This window comes from Balaenoptera musculus, chromosome 13, assembly GCF_009873245.2.
Source record: "Balaenoptera musculus isolate JJ_BM4_2016_0621 chromosome 13, mBalMus1.pri.v3, whole genome shotgun sequence".
Taxonomy (NCBI): domain Eukaryota; kingdom Metazoa; phylum Chordata; class Mammalia; order Artiodactyla; family Balaenopteridae; genus Balaenoptera; species Balaenoptera musculus.
In genome coordinates this window covers 5,703,904-5,729,375 of record NC_045797.1, presented here as the reverse complement: position 1 = coordinate 5,729,375, position 25,472 = coordinate 5,703,904, and the positions used below count along the sequence as shown (strand labels likewise).

Below are 25,472 nucleotides of genomic sequence, written 5' to 3'. Positions count from 1 at the left end.
CTCTTTAAACCTTAATTCCAAGTTTTTCATTCTTCAACAGCTACTTCAGGGCCGACACTGTGTTTCCAGGCAACGTTGGGGATAAAACAAGCTCCATGGTTCCTGGCCTTGCAGAGGTTCCCATGATGACACCACCCTGTTTCCCAGAGGACGACTCCAGAGGCTTACAGACACCCCGCCCCCAGCATCGAATTCAAGTCCCTTCCCCAGGCTGGTGCTGCACCCCATCTCCGCATCCTGCACGGCAGGGAGCCTCTGCCGTCACACCTCTGTGTACACTCACCTCCCTCCCTGAGCCTGGACATCCTCTCCCTCCCGCCTCCCTCTCCAGCCGTCAAAGCTCTGTCCTTCACAGCTTCGTTCAAAGCACGCCTCTCTCCCGGGCCCCTCTGATCCCCTGGCCCAAGACGTGCGCTCTCCACCTCTGAGTTCTCACGGGACCTTGTGTACACTTCCGACACCCGTCACGTTACACTTGGTATCAAGCGAAATGTACATTTAGTCCCGCTATGAAGCCGTCAGAGAGAAGGGTCCACGTCTTACCCGTACTGGTGGTTCCCTGTGGCTCCTCCTCGGCCGCTGCCTAACAACGCAGGGTACCTCATACAAAAGGTGCTCATATAATTCGCTATAGTTTCTTGTCCACACCAGAGCCCTTTGGAGAGCGAAAGGGGCCCTCTTATTCATTATGCTGGGCTAGAAGTAAAGGTAAAATTGACCCTGGCTACTTGGGTACGTGCTCCTCTATTTATGCCACATGAAGGATCCATGAACAACGTATGAATTAAGAGGAAACGCTGGCTGGGTCGACAGCCAGTGAGCGGCGTGCGGCAGTGGAGGAGGGGGTCTTCCCTAGAGCTGGGGCTGCTGAGGACGGTTCCCTGGAGCAGGTGGTCCCTGAGGTGTGTCCCAGGGAAGGGACAGGATTCAGGAAGGTCCAATGAGACAGAGAGAAGAAGGAATGACAGCATGCAAGGACAGGATGACGGGAGCAAAGGCAGAACCGCATTTGACATTTTCAGAGAAAAGTGAGCATGGCTGAAACCGGCAGTTTATATGGGGGAGAAACTGGCAACCGGGTTGGAAAGTGCAGTAGGAAGGATCTGGGGGGCGGACACCAGTCTGGGAGAGGGGGGTGCGTAGGCTTCGCGCAGGAGGTAAGGGCAAGCTCCTGAATGTTTCTGAGCAAGAAAGAGACAAAGAAAATGCAGAATTGTGGGGAGGTTAGTCTCACAGTTGTGTTTATTTACTTATTTTGAAATTTAGGGGTTTGTATTTATATTAATGAGTAGTGTTACAAAAACAGTTTTCACAGAATTCCTTAAGGTATTAAGGCTTCTTGATATGTTTCGGAATTCGTATTTCTCTTTTGTTAAATATCTCTTTTTGGTTTTGGTCGTGCTGGGTTCTCAGCCTTCACATGGATTAACATGAATATTTTACTATTAAGTACTATATTTGTTAAATTATATCTATTATAAGAATGTGGCCCATAGATACACGGAATTTCCCTTTAATTATTTAAGATAAAGAAGTTTTAAGTTTTGCCAAATCAAGATTATCAATTATTTTCTTACTCCTTCCATTTATTTATTATTATACTTTTAATTTAATTTTTTAAATTAATTTTTACTGGAGTGTCATTGCTTTACTCACGGCTGTGTCTACAGAGAGGTGAGGCTGAGGAGAGGGAGGTCACGTGGGATCCACGGAAATAATCTTGATGTGAGATGACCAGGGCTTCAAGGAAACATCAGTAACCATGAAGAGTGGTCAGGAGACCCGAAAGGGAAGAATTAACAGGACTTGTGACCTGAGGGAGTCAGGGATGGCTTTCGGGTGACACTCTGCACGGGTTATATCTATTGGGATCACAGATGGAAATATGGACGTCAAGAGGCAGAGGTGGCCGGAGAAAGAGTATGAAGTTAAATTTCTGCATCCTCAGTGTGAGGTACCAGTGGGTCTTCTGGATGGAAACGTCCAGTAGACAGCCAGACAGAAAAGCCTAGGAGGTGGGAGAGACGAGGAGAAGCAGAAGTGATTTAGAAGGAGTCGTCATCCATGGACGGAGAGACAGGTGGAAGACACAAAGGGATGAGGTGTCTTGGGGCCAAAGTGTGGGAAGAGCATCATGGATTATGAAGGGTTGGATCTCAGGGAGATGCATGCCCTGGGGGGGGGAGGGGAGAGAAAAGGAGACCAAGAAGGGCTCATTCTGGGGAAGGAACTGGATGATGCAGAGTCCTGAGGGCTAGAGGAAGTTTCGAGCAGGAAGTGGCTAATTCTGTCAAATTTGACAGAGGGATCGAGAAGGACAAAGACTTTGTGCAAAACGGCTTTGGCAATTGAGATGAGGATGAAAATGAACAGTATCCGAGGAAGTGAACGCGATATGCATTTCTCTGGCCAACGATGTGGCCCGTGTCAGAGGCATGGTGATGTGATGTGTGCTTCCATCCTTAAGAAGGATGAACGGCACAACAGCCAAGTTAGGTTCAACCAAAGTACGAACGGTCCTAATATTGATCAGGCTGTGACCTATGACCAAAATACCTAAATGACAGGCACTAACCTGTGATATCTTTTTTCACCCAGCAGGTAGCAGTACCGGGCATAGAAGAAAGAACTTTTCTTGATACAGATCCCGTCGTAATGATACCTGAAAAATAAAGGTTGTCTTCAAGATGATGTCAAACCACTGGCGTGCTTTAGAGAAGACACAGAACAGACTAGCCAAGGAAGACAGAGTTCTTCTCTGGGTTTCATCACTGACTCCATTTATTAGGAAAAGCTAATCAGTCATGCGGCCTGACCAAGCTCTGTTAGGTGGACAATTTCATACTATTTCACATGCATCAACTTTGAAACGGGCTTGCAGATGTTCTCCTCTGCTTTCCCGACTTATGACACTCGAATCTTAGAGAGATGCCACAGGGAAAGCCTCTGGTTGCCTCCGCCATTGACTTTCTCAAAGGGAGGTGGACCGATGCCAGTGTCCCCTCTGTTGAATGGACTCAGGTTCTCAGACCCCCAGTAGGAAGGCTGGTTCCTCCTCTGCTGAGCCGGGGAAAGGCAGCAGCTCGTATGGGCTCCTAGCAGCCCCACAAAATTTTTTCAAATTAACTGTTGCTCAGTGTTTAGCTTGGCAAACTCTTCCATGCTTTCCACTCCTTCAAGAGTGGCAGGCTCCTTCCCTAGTTTGGCTTCCACCCCTTCTTACTGATGTCCTGATCTCACTGATTTCTCCTGATTTTTCTTGATTTAAAACAAACGACAAATAACAATGATAATTGAGTGACAATTATAACAGGATGCACCCGATAACACTGGAATTTCCTTTCAAGTTAAAAATATCGCCCGGGTACCTTCTGTCTCCTGAATAGAATTCAAATATGCGAATTAGATGAACACTTAGAAATTTTAGTTCAAGGAGTAATTAAAACAGTTTTATTGTTCTAGGGATATAGTTACTTAATTATTTCAACAATTAGACATTTACATGTCTAAACGTTGGAAGTGTCAGAAACAGGAAAATACACTGTGACTTATGTATTTTAACAAAATCTTTCAAGAAGATAGAGACTCATATTTGGTCCTGGCATCACCTGAATTATATCAGGCACTGGGAATTTCATATAATTATAGGAACTCTTTGGTAAGAGCTGATATTTATCGTTTGTTTAGTTTTGCATTTCTTTGGTCACCCATTTTGTGATTTTTCAAAATGTGTATTTTTAACATTTAAAATAAAACAAACTGCTTGTGATGATGGATGACTTTGTTTTTTGCTTCTTTTGTTTTTTGGTTTTCTATTATGCACATGTTAACTTTTAAGAAATAAGTGTTATTTAAAAAAATAATAAAATAAAACAAAAATGATCAACCTACCTGGCATTTCCTCTTGTGCCCAGCCTCCGGGTGCCAAGATCAGGGAAAACCAAGTGCACGAGCTAAAAGAATAAGCCAGATTTATAGCTGCAATTTGAAAATTTAGAAATAGAACTTCCAGCTTCATCTCTTACCACGTTTAAACTGTATTCCCTCTTTTCTGATCATTAAGAAAATATATGTAACTGAAATTTGGAAAAGTCAGACAAGTATAAAGAAGGAAACACAAAACTCAGAGGGATACTGCCATGTAAACCTCAATGTGGTCCATTCCCATCTTTTTTCCAAAGCCTCACTGTGTACATGGATTCTGTGGGTCTACATAGGAAATACCTGCATCGCACAATTAGCATGTCTGCAGTTCTGCTTTCCACTTTCTTCCCTCCAACTTGTACCATAAACACTTCCCCTTGTCATTAAAAATCCTCTGAAAACAGAGAAGTATCAATACTAACACTGCAAAATAGTCCAGCATGCGAGTGTGCCATGAATTTTACCAGTTTCTTTTTTCCAATGTGATTGGCATTTTCACTTTTTTTATTATTCGTTTACCTAATTTTTTCATTTTAAAGGTTTTGTTAGCAAATGCTGTTAAATATTGAATAACAGAGTTACTTCTGACTCAACGTTTCATCTCTCCGTTATCTTATCTTTTTTTTTTGGCCGTGCCATGCGGCATGCAGGATCTTAGTTCCCCGACCAGGGATCGAACCCCTGCCCCCTCCATTGGGAGCGCAGAGTCTTAATCACTGGACCGCCAGGGAAGTCCCAAACCCCACCATCTTTCTGATGTACGTTTTGTTAGACAGCACTGATATGATGTCTATGACCAATTACATTTAAAAAAATCAGAAGTCTGTTTTTATTTACAGGTTTACAGGTCGTTCACAGGTCCATGACAAGCATGGTATCCAAGTGGATGTCTGTTGAAAAGGGAAATCCTGGATTGTGGTAAAATTACAAAAATACAAAGCAGGAAGGCAGGATGTTCCAAGCTGTCGTGTAATGATTTCTGTGATTTTCTACAATTTGCTCCAGAGTCACTCAGCCTCCGCTTCTGCCTTCCTCCTTTTTTTATTCTTAGCTTCCAAAAGCAGCAGGATTTGACAGTGTCTTGAAGTGTTTCTCTTGGCTGGCGCCAGGCCCCACCTCTTCCTCCAGGAAGCCGCCCAAGCCCAGGTGGGAAGGCACAAGTCAGGGATGGAGAGGCAGGTCTTGGCATATCGAGGTCACGAGGCCAAATCGAGGCTTCTTCAGGGAAGGAGAACCAGAACGTACGAGAAAATAAATGACAACAGGAGTTAAAAGAAAACGTCAGCCACGTCTAAAGGCAGAATTCGGAGCCAGAAGTTCCTACTTTCAACCACAGATTGACCATTTCATCTTCTCTTGAGAAAATCACTTAAACCCTCCCCTCTAGGTCTAGTTGTAAAATAATAGCTACCGAAAAGAATTATCCGCAAGCATGCAGCAGGCTCAGGTTCAAGGCCCTGGCATATCATCTGGTGTTTTGGAGGGAGAAGCAGAAACAAATTCCTAGTTGCCTGGCAGGACAGTAATCCACACGTCTTATTTTACTGAGTATTTCCAACCCCAGACTATCCTGTGATTTCATTTTCTAATCGGGAACACCACAGTTACAATTTAAAAAGCGACTGAGATGATCATTTCCAAAAGATGTAATAAGTAAAAAAAAAACTTATCTACCTAGTATATAGAGCTCACATAAATCAATAGGAAAAACACTAATACCCCAATAGAAAGTGATCGGATAATAATGTGCATACATGAAGGATACACATAACCAAAACACACGCCAAAGGACTCACCTTCCCTAACCATACAATAAATGCCAGTTGAAACAGCTAAGTGTAGTTCTTACCCAACAAATTCCCTAGGTCAAGGATATCATGGATTTGGGTAAGAATATCAAGAACTATCACGTGGGCTCACAATTGTCTAGAATCTCTCTGAGGGAAATTACCAGATACAGATGGAGACTTATGTTACTCAGAATAGAGAAAAATTATAAACATCATAAATTTCCAATAAGGAAAATGGTTAAATGAATTCTGGAACAACCAAAAAAATATTTCACAGCCATTCTACACCATGCATTTAGAAATATTTTAATGTGAAAATGTTTATGACATTCTAAGTGAAAATATGTTATGTACGTAATTATAAAAGTTAACGGCCCTGGGTTGCTTCCTATGTGCCAGGACTGTCCAACTCTCTCTACGTGTGTTTTTCTCATGAATTTCTTAAAAGCCTCTCATGAAGGAGGTACTATTATTAACATTATGAATATTCTCGTTTTACAGATGACGAAGTTGAGGCACAAAAAAGTTAAATAACTTGCCCAGGATTGTAAACTAGTTAGTCTGATTCTAGGCTTAGGGTTACCTGTCTGTCTGTCTGTCCATCCACCTGTTTGACCATCCACACGTCCATCCATCCATCCACACATTGATCTTCCAATCCATCCATCCTTGTGGTGTCCACACAAGAGGCTGGGGCGTGAAGACAGAGGCAGGCAGCAAGGTGAACTGAGACACCCCCCTGCCAGGGGGACTTGCACCTTCAGGCTTTCAGCTAAAATTTGGTTATAAAACTCTAAAAAGTCCTCGACTCAAATCGCCCACCATGAGATAGAGAGAGGACGACAAGGAGGATGTGTAAGGGGGTTTCTTGCAGCAAGACCACTCCCTGACCTATGAAGGGTGTGCAGGACGGGATGGTCCAGTCACCTGGGGCCCAGGGGAAGCGGGTTCACAGATTTGCCTGAAGGGCTGATCGTGAGGCCCTAGCAGTCAGTGCCTGGCTTGGGCAGAGGACTCCGGATGGACGAGAGACGGCTGGCCAGCCAGTGGCCTTGGGGGGAAGGCAGAGGGGCACAGCTGCTGCCCTGGCTCAGCTCACCCACAGCCTGTTCAGGCCAAGAGTGGCTGAGAAGTTTCGACGGCCAGACGCTGGTCACCCGTGATAAAGAGCTGACAGCTGGGAGAGCCCAGACTCTGCCCAGCAAGGCCCCCCAGGATGGGCAGTCAGGCTTCAGAGCCATTCACCAAGGCCAGGGATGCATTCTAGAACATTCCCAAGGGCTGCCCTGCAGAAGCCAACAAAGGCACCAGGAGACAAGGGTCTGCCTGGCCTCCCCAAGTGTGAAGCTGTGCAGTAGAAACTTTGCAGCCGCTTTTACCTTCCCCTCCCACGGGGTCCAACCAACACCCAGCAAGGTGGCAGGAAATGTGGGAGGGAGGAAGAGGAGACCCCCGCAACTAGTTCTCTGCTGGCGAGAAACCTCGCTGGAGGACTGCGGAAGCGATTCCACGTTAAACCCAGCTCAGAGTTTGGACGTTATATGGGGCTGGACATTCGAAGCGTCAGACGGATACTGTCTGGTAAACTAGAAGGACAATGGGGCTTTGTGTCACCCAAGGAGCTCTAGAGAGGTCAGGCTGCCCGCTCAGATGCTCCGTCAGGAGGGAGGAAGAACCACCGCGTGGGCAGGACCGAAGGGACGTGGGAAACAAACAGAGAGGCCTCTGTGATCACTCCCCGCTCCTGCTGGCACGTGTATGTGAGTGTGCCGGGGGCCTGCAAATAAACCACACATGTGCTTGCATCTCTGGACAGTGAGGTTGTAGCCGGCATTTATCTTCTTCTTCTTTTTTACCCTTCTCTCGAATTCCCACATTTTCTATAAAGGGAATGTGTTCTTTCATAATCAGAAAAACATCAGGAAATGTTACTTTAAAAAAAGGAAGTCAGCCTTTGGGAAATTTCCTCATCCACATAAGCCATCACTTGCACTGGGAGTGAGACGACCTGTCATGTAGCCGGGACTGCCGAGCAGAGCAAGAAACACCCCAACATCTGCACAGGAACTTGGTGTGGAGTCTGGAATCAACCCCAATCCCGGGGGGGAGGCAGGAAATGAGAAGTGGGTATTTTGCTGTTTCTCTTGTAAACAAGCTTTGGGATCACATCCTTTTCCCCTTCCTCTCCCTTCTCCACTGAGTCACAGATTCAGCAGCTCAGGGTCCCTTTCCAAGACCAGCACCACTGAACTGACTCATTCTTTGGGCAAATTCCCAACGAGAACTGAAAGCTAGGACCTCAGTGTCTTGGGGGATGGATTCGAAGGGAAGTAGGAAGATCAAAAATGCTAGACAAATGCCCATGGTCACGCACCAGAGGCTCTTTTTAACTCTTTTTTCGGAACACCCTGCAGTAGGACTGCCCTTGAGGGGAAACCACTTAGAAGAAAATCTGAGAGAGGTTTTGAAAAGGAGCCTTTGATTTCTTAAAAAAGGAAGTAGAGATCATCCAGAACCAAGACGTGTCAAGCTCAAGTCACCCCACTCCCATCTGATAAGGCTGCCAGATAAGGAAATGGCTTAGTGCCAGGATACCCAGACTAGCAAAGCCCTTGAGGAAGTGCCCCAATGTGCCTAGTGAAGAAAGGACAAAATGTGGGCTGAGTGATAAGACAGCCGGGGGAATTCCTGGCTGGTTGGAAAACCTTCCGGAGACACCCAGCGAGCTCCAGAGCCTAACACCTTGCACGTGTCCACATTGCTTTTGATTTATTGAAGGAGGGATAAGAGACGTGCTATTCCCACGTGTGAGCTTCAGCAGGCTGAGAAGACTGGATGACTATGAGTCTAGAAGATACGGCAGGTCAGCACTAAGAAGCTGCCAACTCGGAATAAGGGAACAGCCACTCTTGGGTTCCCACGGTCACGGGCATAATGACCAAAGTCTGATAACAAGGACAACATATTGTATCTACATGGAGTGCTTTACAGTTTATAAAGCAGTTTTGGGAGGGCTAGCTTACTTTTAATTCGTATGAAAAAAATACAGAAGGGTTATTTTTTCTTTTTTTGGATCACAAGCTTAAAATGAAACCAGCGGACTGGCACGGACACATGAAAGCCAACAGTAGCCCAAAAAGTTAAAAAAGAAAAATAAAAGCCCCGTCCTCTGAGCCCTCCTGAGACACTGGGCTGTACCCTTGGGGAACCTACCTTTGAAGAGAAACACCAATAAACTGAAGTCATAATGAAACAAGTAGTCAGGAAGTAAAAATTTGGGACCGAAGAGTATTCAATGAAGAAGGGCAGACACAAAGGTTTAAACAATTGTTTCCAATATTTGAGCAGCTTCCGTATTAGAAGATTCTACTCCCTATTTTATGATTATCCAAAGTGCAGAGCTTCCACCAATGACTGTGTTTCAGGGGTGACGACTGTGGCTAGAGAAATGGGTCTAAAAATGTCAGTGTTTTGGAAACATCATTGGAATCTACAGAATTGCTGGTGGGAGGGCAACGGAAGCCATCATTTCAGAAAACGATCTGGTCCCGTCCCCAGACGTCACAGTCACACAGCCCGTCAGCCTGCAAGTTCACCCCCGGACACACACGCCCAAGAGAACATCTCCACGTGCATAGTAGGAGATACACACGTGAATGTTCACGACAGCAAAATTGGGAAACAGCCCAAATGCTCATCAAAGGGAGAGAAGATGGGTAAACTGAACTACTACACAACAGTCAAATGAATGTAGAGGAATCCTGATATAATAAGTGGAACAAGTTCCAAAAGATGACATATAACATGACCCTCCTTTTTAAAAAGTTAAGTCACAAAAAAAAAAAGTTAAGTCACATATAACATGACCCTCCTTCTTAAAAAGTTAAGTCACAAAAATTAAAAAAAATGGGCTTTTAAAAGAAATACATTATATAAATTAAGTCAGACAGAGAAAGCCAAAGATGGTATGATCTTGCTTATATATGCAATGTAAAAAACAACAGTAAAACAAAAACAAAAACACCAATCTCACTGAAACAGAGAACAGATTGATGGTTGCCAGAGGTCGGGGATGGGGGTAGTCAAAATGGGTGAAGGGGGTCAAAGATCAAAAAGAAGAAAACAACAAAAACAGAAGGACATACAAATGCACTAAAACTCTTTTTAAAAAGGCAAGATAACGATGAAGGGGTTGATGGTTCCCACCAGCGGGGAAGACAGTGAGATGGGATACAGGGATCTGGCCATATGGTTCATACGGGGCGGTGGGTTCACAGATGCTTATAACATTGTTAAAAAGAACGGAAGACCCAGAGGGAATCAGGCTGTGAGTGGATTGAAGGTAAGAGCGTGTCATGAACCAATTCCATTCTGTCCACTGAGGACCACTGAGAAAGAGGGAGCAAGAAGGAAGGGAGGAAAGATGGGAGGGAGAGGTTGAACTGGCATCTCTGTGGGCGTGAGCAGGCTTGTCCCCCAGGTCATTTCAGCCCCGGGCAGGTGGCCCCTGCAGGGGTCTGATCCTGCAGGCTGTGAGCTGTCCCCAGGCCCGCAAGGAGTCGGGTGGCTTTCCATCCGCCTGTGCTCTGCTTGCCGAGCATGGATCCTGGGGAGGGACCGTGTCTGCCCAGAGGAAGAGCAGCTTCCTCGTTGCAGAAACACGTTGCCCCCCTCCCAGCTCCGAGCCCCCATGGCTGTCTCTGCCCGGAGAGGGCATTTTGTTCTCATAAAAGCTCCCAGCCAGAGGTGCTTTTGAAGGGCTCTTGCATTGGATGTGGGGTTGGACCAGTGACCTCCAAGTTCTCTTGGAAGCCCAGGATAGTTCTGAGGGAGTAGCAGGTGGAAAGAGGACTGACCCATAAAGAAGGAGACCAGATTTGCTGCCCAAGCATTGTAACTGGCGGTGGGACCCCCCACCGTAACCACTCCTGGTTTGTTCCTTGACTTCGAACGCTACCGGCCTCTGCTGATGGCTGTGACACAAGACAAGGCCTCAAGGATGCCAACTGTTTCCTCCCACCCACCTGTCCTCCCTGTGGGCCTCTCTCGCCTGAAGACCATTACAGTGTGGGACCCTGGGGCAGGTGGTCACGGACAGCATCACGGGAAGTCGTGAAGTGGTGGCAGAAGCTGGCTTCTGGGAAGGGGCCTGGAGCAGCCCAGCGCGGAGAAGCAGTGGCCCAGTGGTTTACATACAGACACACCGGAGGGAGAGAGAGGAGATGCCTGGTGACGTAGAACCTAGTCGCGGGCTGTCTCAGAGGGGACCCACCAGCCACATGTGGCCACTGAGCACTTGAAATGTGGCTGGTCCGAATTGAAATGGGCTGTACATGTAAAATGACGTGTCGGAGTTTTGAGATCCAGCACGAAGAAGAGAATGCAAAAAACAACGCATTCATTTTTAAATGCTGATTCCATGTTGAACGATAGTATTTTGAATATTTTGGATTGAATTTAAAAGTTATAAAAAATTAATTTCACCTTAAAAAAACTTTTAAAATGAGGATCTAGAATATTTAAAATTGTTATCTATGGCTCCTCTTACATTTTTATTGGGTAGTAATGGACTAAACTCTATGAGGCCCAGTCAGACTTCTTGCAGTTGGATGAAATGAGATATCCCTTAAAAAAAATTCTCCTTTTAACTTGTTTTGAGTGGATGTCTGTCTATTCCTGAAAACTGGATTGAAAATTAATACGATGCAATATACGATTGAAAGTTATTATTGTTAATTTAATAACAATTAAGCCCCGTGATTCTATTAATTCTTTCCATCAACAAATCCTATTGGCTCTGTCTTCCAAATACACCCAGACTTTGACCCCTTCTCACGACATCCACTGCTGCGTCCCTGTCTGCTCCCTGCACACCTGGGCTCCTCCCACCTCCCTGAGTTGACCCCCTGGTTGTCTCTCCCTGGTCTCTGCCCTCCAGCCACTGCAGCCTCCTTGCTACTTGAGCCCCCTCCTGCCTCAGGGCCTTTGCGCTGGCTCTGTCTGCACTGCTCTTTGCTCATGTAGCCCCATACTCACTGCCTCATCTTTTGGAAATCTGGACTCAAATGTTACTTCTCAGGGAGGCCTTCCCTGTTTGCCTTCCCTCCAATGACAAGTCCTCCCCCTAAAACACACACACAGTCACACACACACAGTCCTTTCCTCCTTCCACTCCATTTAGCATTTATACCACCTAACAGACTGTATATTTTACCTTCTTTATCTCCCTCAACTATAATATAATAAATGCAGTAAAGGCAGGAATTTTTCTCTGTTCTGTTCACTGTTGTACACTCAGCACCTAAAACAGTGCCGGCACATAGCAGCTGCTCAATAAATATCTGTTAGATGTGGAGGGTCTCAGAGGGGCCATCCTTGTGCTAACGTTTGCTGTGTATTGCGTGGTCTAAACAAACCCCTGACAGACTTCTTAACCTCCAGAGGAAACCTTTGAGAGCCCGTGAGTTCTCTAGGAACAACTGAATTGTGGGAAGCATAAGCTGTCTGACACCACAAAGTGGCTCTTTGAGCTTGTGGGGTCCTGAGCTGTGGCATTTCTATGCAGGGAATAATGGCCCAGCAAGCCTGGCTGAGAATTGGGGGTATCTGAGGCTGCCATAGCTGCATTCTCTTGGGTGAATTGCCACCCCATCCTTGAACTTTCCTGGCCCCTCACTATGAAGTATGCACAAAGGACGGAATGGCTTTCAGATGGAGATGAGGATGTATGTTAGCCGTCGGGCTGGTTCCCAGGGTGAAGCCAGTTATATCCACTGAGAAGCCATCAGACCCAAATAAATCCCAGCATTTCCTCATCATTAACCTGCATGCTTTTTTTACTCAGTGGACATGTATTTTTATCTTCGCAACCTACCTTCCCAAACGTGGCTGGGTTGACTTGGTTCTGAGCATTTTGCCCACAGGTCTCCACATACATCTCATACATGAGGCAGTGAGGCACACTGCACCCTTCGCAGATGCAGAAGTTGTCAACCAACCTGGGGGCGGGGAGGAAGAAGAGCAGGAAGAGAAGGTTGGCATCAGTTTTTCTAGAGTGGGACACTTTGATAAGGGTCAGACACAAGCAAGGGACCCAACAAAATGAAATATGCTTACTTCATCGAATGCAAAGTCTCACCCATCAGCATCTGTAATGTGCTCAGCCCAGAGTTCAGAATATTGATTTAGACTATGGTGAGGTTTTCTTGTTGTTTTTAAATCTTTTTGGCATACAGGCATATTAAAAAGAAGCCCAAATTACTGGGCTCAGCAGACGCTGCTTCATGTAACTTTGTAAAGGTGGCAGCCAAGGTCTCTCACTGTGACGTAGAGATTTACTCGCTAAAACACAACACAATGCCCCCCACCCCTTGTAGAGCCGATCACCCCTGCAGGTGACAGCTGGAGCCCATGTGGCTTCCTAGGACCCGTGTGCCTGTGACCCAGGACAGGTGTGCACAACTCCTCCCCTTCCCCCCTCCCCCTGAAGCAGTCATCTGCACGACTGTTAAACCCGAGTGATTTAGGGCGGGCCACTACATTTTGATTCTTTAAATTGTAATGAGATGGAAGATGGAAGACACCAAGGGACAGAGAGGCAGGCCACCCTCCCTGCCCTTTACTTCCCGTTGGGTGCAGAGCTCGGTAGCGTTCAGATGTGATCTGCAGCTCCCAGGCCCCTGCTCGGGGTGGGACCTTCAATGGCCCAAATGTTCCTGGGCCCCGGGGCAGGTGGGGTCCCCTGGCAACGAGGGGCTCTGCCCGTGGCTCACAGCCCAGGGTGCAGCCCCGAGGGGACAGCCAGGTGCCTGTTCCAGCAGCAGGTATGGGAGTGAGGGGGCAGGCAGTGCAGGCGACTGGGCTTAGAAGGTGTGGTCCACACTGACACCCAATCACAGCCTTCCCTTTTCTGACTGGGGACAGACTGGCAGGTTTCTCCTCATTCTTTTCAAGAAATACACAAAGCAAGCCAGCGCAGTTTTTAAACACCGAAGAATTCTTTAGCAGGGAATTTACCAACAATGCATCTCCTCCTTTCTTACTGATGACCTACAGCTTATTTTCTGGGCTGAGGCCTACATTAACTTTCCTTGAGAGCAAGAGACCACAGTTGTTAACCCCATCTGCTTCCTGGAAGGAGGAAAAGTCAACATATGGTGGACGGCGGGGTGAGGGGAAGCTGTGGCCCTGTATTGGTTTCCTCAGGTAACCAATTACCATAGGCCAGGTGGCTGAAAGCAACAGAAACATATTCTGTCACAGTTCTGGAAGCTGAAAGTCCAAATCAAGGTGTCAGCCGGGTTGGTTCCTTCCAGAGGCGCTGAGGAAGCATGTGCTCCACGCTTTCCTCCTGGCTGCTGGTGGCTGCCAGAAACCCTTGGTATTCCTTGGCTTGTAGACACATCACTCTAGTGCCCTCGCCTTCACCTGGCTGTCTCCTCGCCTCTTTTTTTTTTTTTTTTTTTTGGCTGCATTGGGTCTTGGTTGCTGTGCACGGGCTTTCTATAGTTGCGGCGAGCGGGGGCTACTCTTCGTTGTGGTGCGCAGGCTTCTCATTGCGGTGGCTTCTCTTGTTGCGGAGCACGGGCTCTAGGCGAGCGGGCTCAGTAGTTGTGGCTCGCGGGCTCTAGAGCGCAGGCTCAGTAGTTGTGGCTTACGGGCTTAGTTGCTCCGCGGCATGTGGGATCTTCCCAGGCCAGGGCTCGAACCCGTGTCCCCTGCATTGGCAGGCGGATTCTTAACCACTGCGCCACCAGGGAGGTCCCTCCTCATCTCTTCTTATAAGGACAACCATCACTGGATTTAGGGCCCACCCTAATCCAGTGGGGCCTCCTCTTAACTGGTTCCATCTGCAAAGACCCTATTTCCAAACAAAGTCACATTCTGATATTCCAGACAGACATGCATTTTGGGAGGGGACACCATTCAACCCAGTCCAAGCCCAAGGAGGGGATTTTCTGAGACTCTCCCATAGCATCAGGGTGGGAACCTGACACTTTGGACACCTCACAATGGATTAATTACAGCTGCTGGGGCACCAATTATTTGCTTCACGGTTGAACGCGGGGTAATGTCACTGGTGGTGTGTGGGGCAGTGGCAAATTCACAGATCCACGAGATATTGATATTTATTTTATTAAGACATTTGCTGACATATAAAAAACCTACATGGGAAGTGTCACAGGAAAACACTGGCTAACTTTGGGGAGGGGCAGCAAAACGTGACCAACATTAAGTGCAAGCTCACTTTTGTCTATTCTTAGCTACTTCCGATGTAGTCATGGAATGGTATTCTTAAAAAAGAAATGTGCAAAATACTTTCCAAAATGAGCTCGAGTGTAAACTTTTGCCAATTGTTCTTCCTTGTCACTGAAATTCATGTGCTCTGGGCCTCTTGTCCTCCTATTTCAAAATGACACTGCTGAGTCTGACTGCCATCTGGGTAGACAATTAAGACCAAATTATACCATCAATGATATCCCACCAAGGTCCAGGACCAGAGTCTTTTCTCTGCCCACACTCAGAGAAAGGGCTGCCTCCTGGTGGTGAGCCCAGCGCCAATGCTTGGTACTTTTGCTGCTCCCGGAGATTCAGCCCAGGGCCTTTCATCTTCTCCCCAAAGTTCACAGCCAGATCTCACGGATGGCCCGTGGGAGGAGGCAGCACACACTAAGTGGACAAGTGGAAGGTCCTGTAAGAGTGTCTACGTTCAGATGGTGCCTTTACTTCAGCTCAAAGAGTACGTGCTTCCGCATTTAGTCTCCACGCCCAGAGGAACTTACGACCATGACTCTGACCCAGGGCTCCAAAGCTCACAGACCCAGGTGCAGGTTCTGACTCTGAGACGTCTCTTGGAGTTTTTGTGATGAGAAATCCAGGCATGGGATGTGGCTGGTACACTGGCTGGCACACAGCAGCTCTTACTGTTATCATTTTTACGTCCACCTCCAAAATCCTGAATGGAAGCGAGAAAGGCGTCCACGCTGGCGGACCGGCAGCACAGAAGCAGCTACTGCAGGTGAGCCTGACTCTGAAACTACACGTGGGTCCGGTGGGGGGGCGGGATGAGCATATGCAGGCAGTAGGGCTGGCCAGGACTCCTGGCAGGTGAGACTGGCCAAGGCTTGCTTTCACACGGAGCCACCAATACGGTTTTTGGCGATACGTGATTATAAAGCCTGTCCAAGTCTGGAGTCGATCAGATCACTCAGTTCCTTCCTTGGGTGCATAATCGCCTTCCCCAGGTCTCACCATCAGACGAAGCTGACAGCTAAGATCTTGAGAATCTCATGACGCTCTCCTCGTTTTGAGTGATGGACAATCTGATCATTGGCAACTTCAGAGCACCCACACCGGGTCCTGCAGCTCTCACGTTTCTGAGGGCTCCTTTTCCTCATAAAGAAAAATGTGACACTGGGAGTGACCGTACCCTTTGATTCAGCCTGATCAAAGGCTATTACGAATTCTGTACCTTTCAAAGTAAATTTCCACCTCATGAACCTCAAGAGTCTGCAGAAATCTGAAAGCCGTATTTATATGCAGGAGACAGTTATTTAGTCTATAGCCAGGCTCGGCGTGCGTAGGGTTTAGGTGACATTTAGATTTTTTGCCTGAGGTCTGAGCCAGGGGTCCCACCTGTCCGACCTGCTGGATCTGTACCCTCAGCCGAGGAAATCGGGTCACTTCACCCTTCTGTGCTCCTCAGAAGTCTGACCACTTCTCTCCCCATTTCTACGATCCTTCCTGCCCGTGAAACAGAAAACTTCTAGTACTTCGGTTTCCAGAGGCGGGACCTTTCTTGCTCCTTGCGGGACCTTTCTTTGCCCTTGGAGAACTTATCACAAGTTGGTGGCAGAGACACTGAAGTCTCTAAGGAACACTGGAAGCCCAAGCAGGACTGACTGGGAGATGAAACAACGAATATGCTAAAAACGGAGCGTTTCTTTCGCGCGACAACCATCAGCCCGTCCCTGGGCTTTCACTCGGAAGCCTGAGCTGTTTCTGGGCATCTGGACACCTCGCCCACCGGTACCGACCGCCACTCTTCCAGGAAGCTGGTCTCCTTGGCCATCTTCTAACACCTTCCAGGACGCCAAGCTCTGTTACAAACCGAGGGGCTCTGCTGTGTTTGGTTTTTAAAAAATTGTTCATGTTTTAATTCTGGCAAAATATATGTAACATAAAATGTACCATTTTTACATGCAGAGTTCAGTGGCATTAAGTACCTTCTCACTGTTGTGCAACTGCTGGTGTATCACCATCCATCCAAAGAATTCTGGTTGTCTCGCAAAACTGAAACTCTGTACCGGCCAGAAACGCTACTCCCCGTTCCCTCTCCCCCAGCCCCTGGCAACCACCATTTTCCTTTCTGTCTCTATGAAGTTGACTCCTCTTGGTGCCTCGTATAAGTGAAATCATATACTATTTGTCCTTTTGTGACTGGCTCATTTCATTTCGCTTAATGTCTTCAAGGTTCGTCCACGTTGCAGTCTGTATCAGAATTTCCTTCCTTTTTATATCTGAATAATAGTTCATTGTATGTACAGACCACATTTTGTTTATCCATTCATCTGCTGATGGACACTTGGATTACTTCCATCTTTGGCTATTGTGCATAACGCTGCTATGAACACGGGGATGCGAATATCTGTTCCAATCCTTGCTTTCAAGTCTTTGGGGCAGATGCCCAGAGGGGGAATTGCTGGATCACATGGTGGTTCTATTTTCAATTTTTTGAGGAACCACTATCCTATTTTCCACAGCGGCTACACCAATTTACATTCCCACCAAGAGTGCACAAGGGTTCTAATTTCTTCACATCCTCACAAACACTCGTTATCCTCTATTTTTGTTTGTTTGATAAGGGCCATCCTAACCAGCGTGGAGTGGTTGCAGCTGCGTTTTTAATGCCAATGTTCAAACCACCAGCACCACTTGAGACAGGCTGGGACCTGGGACCCTTTACCAGAGTGCTTGCCGTGGACAAACGTCTCCCAGAGCATCAGAATACAAAGAAACTATTGACATAAGGGACTACACGTAACTGCATGCACATGCAGTTGGGGCAAATTATGAACAAGAAGATACAAAAAGGCCAAAACCCAACTGCCACTTCTGAGGAGCTGGGAGCAAAAGCAGGGCCCCGCACATGATCCCTGCACATAGCACCACCAAGGGGTGGGCACACCACCTAAGCACCCCCTCCCGGCCCGACAGCCCGTCCTCCACGGAGAGCAAGCAAGGGGACCTGTTACTGGTTTTCACTCCCTCTTGCTGTAGCACGAGTCCCAATAAAGCCTTACCTGAATTCCTCCTCTGGAGTCTTATCAACTTCTATTGATTAAAGAGTCCAAGGGCTTCCCTGGTGGCGCAGTGGTTGAGAATCTGCCTGCCAATGCAGGGGACACGGGTTCGAGCCCTGGTCTGGGAAGATCCCACATGCCGCGGAGCAACTAGGCCCGTGAGCCACAACTACTGAGCCTGTGCGTCTGGAGCCTGTGCTCCGCAACAAGAGAGGCCGCGATAGTGAGAGGCCCGCGCACCGCGATGAAGAGTGGCCCCCGCTTGCCGCAACTAGAGAAAGCCCTCGCACGGAAACGAAGACCCAACACAGCCATAAATAAATAAATAAATAAATATTTAAAAAAAAAAAAAAAAGAGTCCAAGGACCCAGGTGGGTTGCAGAGTGACCTGTCAAGCATCGCACCTCATAGATGGGATGCCTCCAGAGCAGTCTTCCAAGGGAAACTCTGCCCCTCCTCGCCTCCACGGCCCCGCCTCCCCCCACCTGAAGAGCATAGCCTGGCCCCCTGCGTCCGAGGCCTGCAGGGACAGGAGTTTGGGACACAGGACTTGAACACCATCCTAAGTGACTTAGGGCATCTGCTTTGTGGGCAGCCGGGACCCTGTCAGTTCACAAATGACCTGAGGAGAACATGTAGGTATTTTCTGAAACCCTAATCATTCTTTCGAGTCTCTGGACTTATTCAAGTCCTAGAAACTCTAATTTACTAAATGGTGACCTGAAACTTGAAGGTGCAGATATGCTGAGGGGCCTAAGTGTGAAAGAAATAGAGTCCTGCTGTGCAACACTCTAAAAACACTGTGTGTGCTGTGGTTCTTTTTTTTTTTTTTTTAATAGTTTTAGATTTTAAAATATTTATTCTTTTGATTTTTTTCTCTTATGCAAGGGAAAATATATCAAAAATTTTCTTTTGGAGGAGAGGGGTGACCATTTAGGCCTTTTTGGCTTCTAATCACAAACACTCCCCTTCATTTTTCTATTTCACTCACTGAACTTTTTCAGAAAGTATTTCTTTCTTGAGAAATACTCCTTAAAACTTAAAAAACCAAGTAATCAGCTATCTACTAGTTATTCACCTTCTAAAACGAATGTTTTCGGACTGGTTTCAATTATTTTCCTATTTATGAAGCGCTACAGACCCATGAGTTCATCAGTCCCGAGGGCTGATGATATTTTTCTTTCCAGCTTTTTCTTCCTCTATTTAAATAGCCAGAAGTGAATTTCTCAAATGTGGAATGCATTGTTAGAGCTAAAAACTGCTTTGCTTTAAGTTAGGAAACATCCCATTCTGGATCGCCCACTGAGAGAAAACATTTCCTCTCCTGGCCTAGCCCTCGTGCTATCAGATGTGTATGTAAACCCAGACCCACCAACAAGCCCCCCGGTGGAGGGCTGGCTGGATTGCTTCCCACGGGAAGCGTGACCAACAGGGGAGGCCCCAGGGGGGAAACCCACACTGCCCCACCGTGTGTGCGTGTGTGTGCGTGCGCAGTCCCATCCCAGCCAGCATGAAGACGCGCTGGTCCTGCGTGTGAACGGCTGTCCTCTGAGCCTTTTACCAGGGCCCCGGGGGCGCAGGCGGTCGCCCCTGGCACTTGGTCCGAGGTCCTGGGGACAGCAGCCGAGAGAGCCACACTCCCCTTCCTCGCCCCCCCCCATCCGCCGGGGCGGTCCCGGTCCCGCCGCGGTGCCGCTCACCACTGGATGATGCCGCCGTGCAGGCCCCAGCCGCCAGCGCCGCCCGAGGCGGAGGCCGCCACGCCCTCGGCCATGGCTGGACCCGCCCGCGGCACCGAGGCGGCGAGCGGGCGGAGGCGCTGCACCGTCCGGCCGCCGCCGCTCCGGGGTGTTTACTTTAGAGCGGGGCGCGCGGGGGCGCGGGGCACCGGCGGGGAACGCGAGCGGGGCGGGGCAGCGCCACGTGGCGGCGTGGCGCGCGGGCTCGCAGGGGGGCGGGGGAGCTCGTTGGGGGCGGAGCTAGGGCGCGTGCGTGGGAGCCTGGGGGGCGCGCGGGCCTCGGGACGGCGTCGGGCCACGCCCTGCACCTGCTGTGAGAGTTTGGGAGGCGGCGTCCTCTCTTTCCCAGGATCAAAAGCTTGTAGGACAGAAACCCAAGTGCCGCTCTTCCCCCGCTACAAGCAGTCCGACAGGGAAACGACAAACAAAAACCAACGGACGCACACATTTTAAGTCGGTTCACGGTGTTTGGTGAGCGGTGGTCGTCAACCTGACTGCACTTTGGAGTCACTTGGGCACGTTTCAAAAACATCACTGCCCCAGCGCCACCCCTAGAGGGTCTGAGGTCTGAGGGGTTGGGCCTATACAAACCTGATTTAAAAAAAAAAATTTATTTATTTGGCTGCACTGGGTTTTAGTTGCGGCATGCAGGCTTTTAGTTGCGGCATGCGGGATCTAGTTCCCTGACCAGGGATCAAACCCGGGCCGCCTAAATTGGGAGCGCTGAGGCCTAACCACTGAACCACCAGGGAAGTCCCAAACCCCGTGTTATAAGCTGCCCTGGAGGTTAGTGATGCTGACGTGCGCCCGGTGGTGAGACCCACTGGTCCTGGGAGTTTCAGCGTGGCTGGGTCAGGACTTCTGAGAGGCTGAGCCGGGGTGAGAGCTCCTGCCCTGGATGAGTCCCCTGGTCTGCAGCCCGGCCCTGGTGGTCCTTGCCTTCAAGAGCTATTTAGTTAATACGTTGCTGTGAGACTGAGCTGCTTATTCTCTCCTAACCTCCCTTCTCTGGCGGGGTATGTGTGATTGTTCTAAGTATTAAGCAGCTAGTAAACATAGGGCGAGTGGCGTGAGCACGAGCTCAGTCAGGCCACTGTTCCTTGGACTGCTGACTGCTTGAGAGCCTCTGGTAAGGATTTCTTCATCTAGATTAAAAACACGGGTGGGAGGGAGGGAGATGCAAGAGGGAAGAGATATGGGGACATATGTATATGTATAGCTGATTCACTTTGTTATAAAGCAGAAACTAACACACCATTGTAAAGCAGTTATACTCCAATAAAGATGTTAAAAAAAAAAAAACCACATTGGACAACTGAACAACAACAACAGCCCACTTAAAATTTGGGCAAGGGACTTGAATGAATGTGTTCGCCTGAAGAAGACATACAAATGGCCAATAAGCACATGAAAAGATGCTCAATGTCATTAGTCATTAGGGAAATGCAGATCAAAACCGCAATGAAATAGCACTCCACATTCATTGAGGCTGCTATTTTCTTTTAAAGAGTAACGATAAAGAAGATGTTGTATCTATATACAGTGGAATATTACTCTGCCATGAAAATTAAATCTTGCTTGCGACAACGTGGAGGGACCTAGAGGGTGTTATGCTAAGTGACATAAGTCAAACAAAGAGAAATACTGTATGATTTTGCTTGTATATGGAATCTAAAAAAGAAAACAAATGAACAAACGCAACTAAACAGAAACAGTCATAGATACAGAGAACAAATGGGTGCTTGCCAGAGGGAGGGGCACTGGGGAGAGGAGAGAAATAAGTGAGGGAGATTAAGAGGTACAAACTTCCAGTTACAAAATAAATGAGTCATGGGTATGAAATGTAGTGTGCGGAATATGGTCGATAGTTATGTAACATCTTTGTAGGCTGACAGATGGTAGTTGGGCTTATCATGGTGATCATTTTGAAATGTATAGAAATATCGAATCACTATGTTTTGTACCAGGAACTAACATAGTGCTGTTATGTTATACTTAACATAACAATTATATTATACTTCAAAAACGAACAAACAAACTCGTAGATCAGAGTTGTGGTTACCAGAGGCTGGCGGTGGAGGGGTGGGGATTGGATGAAGGTGGTCAAAAGGTACAAGTTTCCAGTTATAAGACAAATAAGTACTAGGGATGTAATGTACAACATGATTAATATAATTAACACTGCTCTTCGTTATATATGAAAGTTAAGACAGCAAATCCAAAGAGTTCTCATCACAAGGAAAAAGGTTTTTTTTTTTCCATTTCTTTAGTTTTGTATCTGTATAAGATGATGGATACTCACTAAATTTGTGGTCATCATTTCATGATGTACGTAAGTCAAGTTATTACGCTGGACACAAACTTATACAGTGCTGTATGTTAATTATGGGTCAATAAAATTGGAAGAAAAAGAAAAACAAAAAAGTAAGTGTTGATGAGGATGTGAAGAAATTGGAATGGTGTTCACTGCTGGTGGGAACTTAAAATGGTGCAGCTGCTATAAAAACAGGCAGGTTCTAAAAAAATTTAAAATAGAATTACCATATGATCCACCAATTCCACTTCTGGGTATGTACCCTAAAGAATTGAAAGCCAGGGGACTTCCCTGATGGCGCAGTGGCTGGGAATCCGCCTGCCAGTGCAGGGGACACGGGTTCCAGCCCTTGTCTGGGAAGATCCCACATGCCGCGGAGCAGATAGGCTCGTGCGCCACAACTACTGAGCCCGCGCACCTAGAGCCCATGCTCCACAACAAGAGAAGCCACCGCAATGAGAGGCCCGCGCAATGCAATGAGGAGTGACCCCCGCTCGCCCAACTGGAGAAGGCCTGTGCTCAGCAATGAAGACCCAACGTAGCCCAAAATAAATAGAATTAAAAAAAAAAAAAAAAAAGAATTGAAAGCCGGACTTGAATAGATACTTGTAATTTGTACCCACATGTTCATAGCAGCATTAGTCACAATAACCCAAAGATGAAAGCAACCCACTTGTCCATCAACCAATGTCTGGATAAACAAAATGTGGTAGATACACACAATGGATTATTATCCAGTCTTAAAAAGGAAGGAAATTCTGATAATCTGATACAGACTGCAACATGCAACCTCAAAGACATTATGCTAAGTGCAGCAAGCCAGATACAAAAGGATGATTCCGTTATATGCGGTACCCAGGACTGTCAAACTCATAGAGGCAGAAGGAATGGCGGTTACCAGGGGCGGGGGGAGGAGAGAATGGAGAGTTGTTTAATGGGTACAGAGTTTCAGTTTGGGATGATGAAAAAGTTCTGGAGATTAATAGTGGCAATAGTTGCATCACGATGTAAAAGTACTTAATGCCACTGAATTGTACACTTAAAAATGGTTAAAATCTCAAATTTTATGTTCTATGTGTATTTTACCAAAATTAAAAAAAATCTCAGAACAAAACAAAAATCCAGCCACCACCAATAACACCACATGCACATTTGACAACCACTTCTAGAAGCAGGGCAGAGATTCAGTCCACAAATAGTGCTGACTGCCTTCCATGTGACAGCACTGGGATATAGTTGTCAGTGAGGACCCCAGAGGTCTCCCTTCAGTGGGGACCCCATCATCAGGGCATCAGGGGTAAGGCTCCAAGGGCAGTCCCAGAGGAGACATCACAGGACGTTCATTGCAGAGCCTGAGGCTTGAGTTTTGACAGGTCCCTGGAGCCAACCCTAGATGGCACCTGGCTCTCCTTTGGGGAGCTGTGCCAGGGATCACCCTGGTCCTGAAACTTGGGGAGGTTCTTTTGGGGGCGGGTAGTGGTGGGATGGGCGGATACTTGGGAAGGACTTGTAATTAACAAGTGATGGCAGCTGCTGTCTGCCCTATTTCTCTTCTCAGCTGAATGTCCTTTTTTTTAGGGCTGGCTGCTTTAAAAAACCATCCAGTAGGGGACAGCTGACCCCACGTGAGCCCCTCTCAAGCCAGGAACCGAGGGTAACGATGTCTGGAGAGACTCCTTCATACCCGGCAAGGACGGGACGCCAACTGCGTGGGTAAGAAACAGGTTAGCAGCAACCAGTTTCAGGCAGTGCCAGGAGACTCTGCTGGGGAAAGCAGAAAGGCCACAGTGACGGAGGACCCGCAGTGATGGAGAGAGGAAGCCACAAGGTAAGATGATACAGCAGGTCCTCCAAGGCAGCTCTCTTGAGACCAGCCCTTCTCTGGTTGTTTCCAGAAGAGGTGGCAGGATCCTCAGGGCCTTGGGCGGAAGCCCTGTGAGGCCCCTTCACGGGCTTTGTTTGGCCTGAGTGCTCACCCCCAGCAGTGGGCGTCCTTCTCAGTAGCCGGTGGAAGCCGAAAGCATGGCTCCTTCCATCCCTCTTGCTGGTCCTGCAGCAGCTCCCTGCCACCCAAGAAACTCCCCAAGATGCCCACCCATTTCCACAGAGATTGGAAATAAACAAGAGAAGAGCTTACCGTTATTTAAGGCCAACTTGTGGTCCTGTTATGTCACTGCTGATTATGTAAAATTTGCATATTTACTGAGTCCCAGTCAGCACCAGGCACTGGGACAGACCATGGAAATACAGTGGGACACCAGGACCCTCTGGTTGACCACTGGTCTCTTTGCTGTTTACTGCATCAAATATAAGATGCTATGAAATGCAAACATTACCTCACCTTGCTCCAGAGCTGTTGAGGTCTGGTGGTTAGAGGACTATAAAAATGAGGCCACTGGATCAATTTCACACCCTCTACCCGAAGGACTGGTTAATTTCATCCATAGCAGGTAACAGCTGGTGTCCCTAGTTTAACCAGCCCTCTTACAGGTGCAGCCTCTGAGTAGGTACGTACTAGCCCAATAACATTCTTAGATTTATTCACAGCTTCTGCCTTCCTAATGTGCTGGATGTGCAAAGGACGTTTACCTCTGCACGTGATTCTTTTACTAGCAGCATAATTAAGGCTTTCATTTGGGTTGAGCATATAGCCACATAGACTGCTAAGTAGAATTAGGTATAAAATCCATTTTCTTTTCAAAGAATATTTCATTGCAACTGACATAACGAAAATTTTCATGAGACAGCCAGACACAGGTATATGCTCTTTTGTACCTGAAAAGTCCAGCCTCCGTCTAATTCACATTCAGCATCTTCACTCAAAAGGTCCTATATCATTACAAGGGAAAAGAAATCTTAAAGTTTATATCAAAAGATTTCCAATTCCTGATGTCAGACTTTGTGCACACAAAGCTTTTTCTCCCTCTTCCAGAGAATATATCTCTTTTAGCTGCACATCAATTTCTTTTGCCTACTTCAGTCTACTTGGTTTCTAGATTATCCAATTCGCCTCATTTCACCTTTTAAAAGGGCACCAGCTGTGCCTTATCCTCACACAAAACCATCTCTGATCCGGGGTGCTTAATTTCATTCAGTCCTTGCAATTATCCACTTTCTGTGGATGTACCAGGTGTCTCCAGGCAATAGATGTATTTTTTAAAATACAGCTAATGAGTCTAATGCATCTAGTCAAGAATGTAGAATGTAGTTAGCATCTGTATGGACAGAGAATTATAGAGAACAGACAACTGTATGTTCCACTTTCGCTTGGAAGAGACCTTTTAAGATCACTGGGCTCTAAACTAATAAGCCATGGGGACTTTCAAACTGTGCTGGAGCAGAACAATCTCATTGGAGAGATTCCAAATCACTATCATATGTTAAAATTGTCCTTGGTCTAGAT

At 47.2% G+C, this 25,472-nt stretch overlaps 1 protein-coding gene across 2 annotated transcripts in view; it reads right to left on the bottom strand.

Moving 5' to 3' along the window:
* Nucleotides 1-19,815, bottom strand: part of RFX8 (regulatory factor X8) — a 66,922-nt gene extending 47,107 nt beyond the window's left edge. Inside the window, exons 1-4 of one of the 2 annotated variants that reach the window (XM_036873403.1) lie at nucleotides 19,717-19,815; nucleotides 12,589-12,712; nucleotides 3,892-3,953; nucleotides 2,576-2,662 (exon numbers count right to left, since the gene is read on the bottom strand). In XM_036873403.1, coding sequence (XP_036729298.1) covers nucleotides 2,576-2,662; nucleotides 3,892-3,953; nucleotides 12,589-12,712; nucleotides 19,717-19,790 — 347 coding nt within the window. In that variant the 5' untranslated portion in view covers nucleotides 19,791-19,815. Of the gene's footprint in view, nucleotides 1-2,575; nucleotides 2,663-3,891; nucleotides 3,954-12,588; nucleotides 12,713-19,716 lie in introns of those variants that run through there. The other variant, XM_036873404.1, reaches the window with a different exon arrangement.
* Nucleotides 19,816-25,472: the final 5,657 nt, after the last annotated feature.